Here is a 3,247-nt window from a genome sequence, read left to right on the forward strand (position 1 = left end):
GGCCAAGTACAGGGATATCCTGGACGAAAACCTTCTCCAGAGTGCTCAGGACCTCAGACTGGGCCGAAGGTTCACCTTCCAACAAGACAATGACCCTAAGCACACAGCTAAAATAACGAAGGAGTGGCTTAACAGCAACTCGTGTTCTTGAATGGCCCAGCCAGAGCCCTGACTTAAACCCAATTGAGCATCTCTGGAGAGACCTGAAAATGGCTGTCCACCAACGTTTACCATCCAACCTGACAGAACTGGAGAGGATCTGCAAGGAGGAATGGCAGAGGATCCCCAAATGCAGGTGTGAAAAACTTGTTGCATCATTCCCAAAAAGACTGTATTAGCTCAAAAGGGTGCTTCTACTAAATACTGAGCAAAGGGTCTGAATACTTATGACCATGTGATATTTCAGTTTTTCTTTTTTAATAAATCTGCAAAAATGTCAAAAATTCTGTGTTAATGAGGAAAAAAATGAACTTAAATGATTTTAGCATATGGCTGCAATATAACAAAGAGTGAAAAATTTAAGGGGGTCTGAATACTTTCCATACCCACTGTATGTACATTCAAGCCTGTTCTAATGACAGGAGTGGAGACAAAGAAAACCAAGACTTTTTTAAAATAAATAAATGAACATAAGGTAGATTGAGAGGCCATTACTTACTATGTAGGCGCACATAGGACTGAAAGCATAGGTGCCACACACGTAGAGATGAGTGTTATTCAGCCGCAGAAGAATTTTGATGTAATTGAAGCAATCAGTCTGGATGGGAAGAAGCGGAGACAGCATGAGCTCTGTGAATCCACATGTAATTCAGATAAATGAATACGTTTTTCTTGAGAGCACCTTAAAATCTATGCCTGGAGTAAGTAAGTCAGTCTTTGAGAGCAAAAAAAAAAAAAGCACAAATGCTTGAGAAACTGTTCAACAGAAAAAAAAATCTTTTCTCAAACACTGTTGGGAAAACCCGAGTTGTACACTGCAGTACACAGATTACCGAGGCTTGTCGCCCAGGGGTAAAACATCTGGCATGACAAAAGGGTAAAAGACAGACACAAAGATAGAAGTAGTGCAAAAGAAAAGCGCTACTCCCCAGTGAGCCTGCGCACTTGATGGATCTATTTGTAACTGGTGAAAACTTTGCAAACACAAAACTCTACACCAATTTTATGTCATCACAGAACTAGTGAAACAAAATGCAAAAACCTGGAAAAAAGACAAACATCCTGTACAGAAAAATCCATGCTTTTGATACCGTTATTATGGGAATATTTTTGTGGGGTATTTTCATTGTTTGGCGTTTTGATAGAGCAGTAGAAGATGCCTCTCACCTCCAGGTTTTTCCCTTTGAAGCTGCACTCCTCTCTCTTTCCAGCAGGAGTGCCCCATGTCAGCTGAAGATGAAAAAGAAACCTAAGATAAGTCATATGAAATTCAGGGAACCATGCTGATTCTCCTGTATCTCAAAAGGACTGAGGGCAGTTTCTATCAGATCAAAATGTATACAAATCTGTAAGCTGTTACATTTTGCATGTAACAAGTAGTTAACTCCAAATACTTAGGTTTACAAGCCACATTATATAACTGTAATATCTAGTCGCATGCCAGTTGCAACCATGATTGTAGTGAAAGTATATTATCCAGCCCAATTCTACACATTTCCAAGAAATGTTCATTGCAATTGTGACTCTTTCAACATACATTCTTCTGCAGCTTGGTCTTGTTTATGTCTGAGAGACTGAGGGCAAACAGTGTCTCCCTGGCTCCGACGTACAGCATGTCGTCCTCCTGGCTGAGCAGAAGAGAGGTGTAATTGAAGACGCCGGCCACAGAGAATCTCTTGGCTGACCTCTCCTTTGCATCTGGGGCAAAAGCAGAAAGAAGCACACAGAGAAGATTATCATCACATATCAGGAGAGAACAGACTGGTACAGAACATTTCCTGATGCTCAAGAACACAGATGAATGTACTCATAAGCATTACAGATGTGTGTAAAAAAAATAAAATAAAAGTCCAAAATCACATTATTCTGAAGAAAAAGACTGATTTCCTCATATGGTACAAGGGTTTTAAATATGTGTCAAGGGGGACTTAATGGTGCCAAAATGCCTCCATTCTACAGATTTAAAACATTTTATTACTGTTAGTAGATACAGAATACCCAACAAAAAGACTGGCTCATGATTAAACTCAAACATAACTTGCTTGTATGCAGAATGCAGTGTGCATAGCAAACTATAAGACAGATTGTCACAGCAAGAAATCAACAATTCAGGTTAAAAATACTAACACTGGAAGCTAAAAGCAAATCATCTAGTTACGTAGCCTTGTTTTCAAGACTTCTCTGGTGGGAAATCCTTAAAAAAGCACTTTATTTTATAGTTTAAAGGAGTCTCACATGCCTGTTGATTCAAAACACAATGAGAGAATGCAACGATTCACAGCTGCTCCTTCATATCCAAACAGAACATTCATACTAAAAAAATGCTAACACTAAACAAATTTGTATCTACTTTGTGGTATAACATGTATTTCAAAGCTTTCACGGGCGGGAAAAAGGCACTGCATTTTCATAGATGATCTCCACATCAAAAAACGCAAGATTTTATGCTTGAAATTCAGGACATATGCAACTTCATGATATCTGAAAGTATCTTTTACATAAATAGTTTTTCTGCAGAAGACCGTTTCCTTCACCAGTGAACAGGTATAAAACGAACCAACACTGGAACGCTAAGAGAAACTGGGACACAGAAAGCCACAAATCAAACAGGAAACAAGAACAAGTAGACAAACATGACATTACATCTAGTGTCTGCACGACACGCGTTGTTGAGCTTCAGTCAATTTGATACAAAGTGGAAAACTCTGAGGTTATTGTCATTTCCTTAACAGTGATTCCTTGATGCGAATGTCCTCTGGGTTTATCCCACTTGCATAGTGGCCACCAGCAGCTACTAGCTCCGTGAGAACATGTTAAGGCAGTGAGTCGTGTCCACACTTTCCTGTGCTGCTCAGCTCTGTCTATTCTCTGCTCAGTATGGGCAGCAAGGTAAAATCCTCTTCTACTCAAACCAATCTAGAGCTCCTTCATTCTACAGCTCATCGGCTTCTTCAAATGGATCTCTTAAGCAGTGGGGCATAAGTCAAATGTCATACTCTCATTGCTCCCTTCATTGAAGCCTCAAACAGATCCTGTGAAGCAGCACAGGTTCACAATGTACACATTGCTTTTTTTTTTTTTTTTTTTT

The 3,247-nt window shown here is 39.5% G+C and overlaps 1 protein-coding gene across 2 annotated transcripts in view; it reads right to left on the bottom strand.

Annotated features, from left to right (window-relative positions):
- The window catches only part of sema4bb (sema domain, immunoglobulin domain (Ig), transmembrane domain (TM) and short cytoplasmic domain, (semaphorin) 4Bb), a 59,500-nt gene that overhangs the window by 17,173 nt on the left and 39,080 nt on the right, over positions 1-3,247 (bottom strand). For both annotated transcript variants that reach the window (XM_020619895.1, XM_020619894.1), the window contains exons 3-5: positions 1,697-1,857; positions 1,327-1,389; positions 659-757 (exon numbers count right to left, since the gene is read on the bottom strand). In XM_020619895.1, the coding sequence (XP_020475551.1) occupies positions 659-757; positions 1,327-1,389; positions 1,697-1,857 (323 nt within the window). The remainder of the gene's footprint in view (positions 1-658; positions 758-1,326; positions 1,390-1,696; positions 1,858-3,247) is intronic.

This window comes from Monopterus albus, unplaced genomic scaffold, assembly GCF_001952655.1.
Source record: "Monopterus albus unplaced genomic scaffold, M_albus_1.0 scaffold228.1, whole genome shotgun sequence".
In the NCBI taxonomy this organism is placed as follows: domain Eukaryota; kingdom Metazoa; phylum Chordata; class Actinopteri; order Synbranchiformes; family Synbranchidae; genus Monopterus; species Monopterus albus.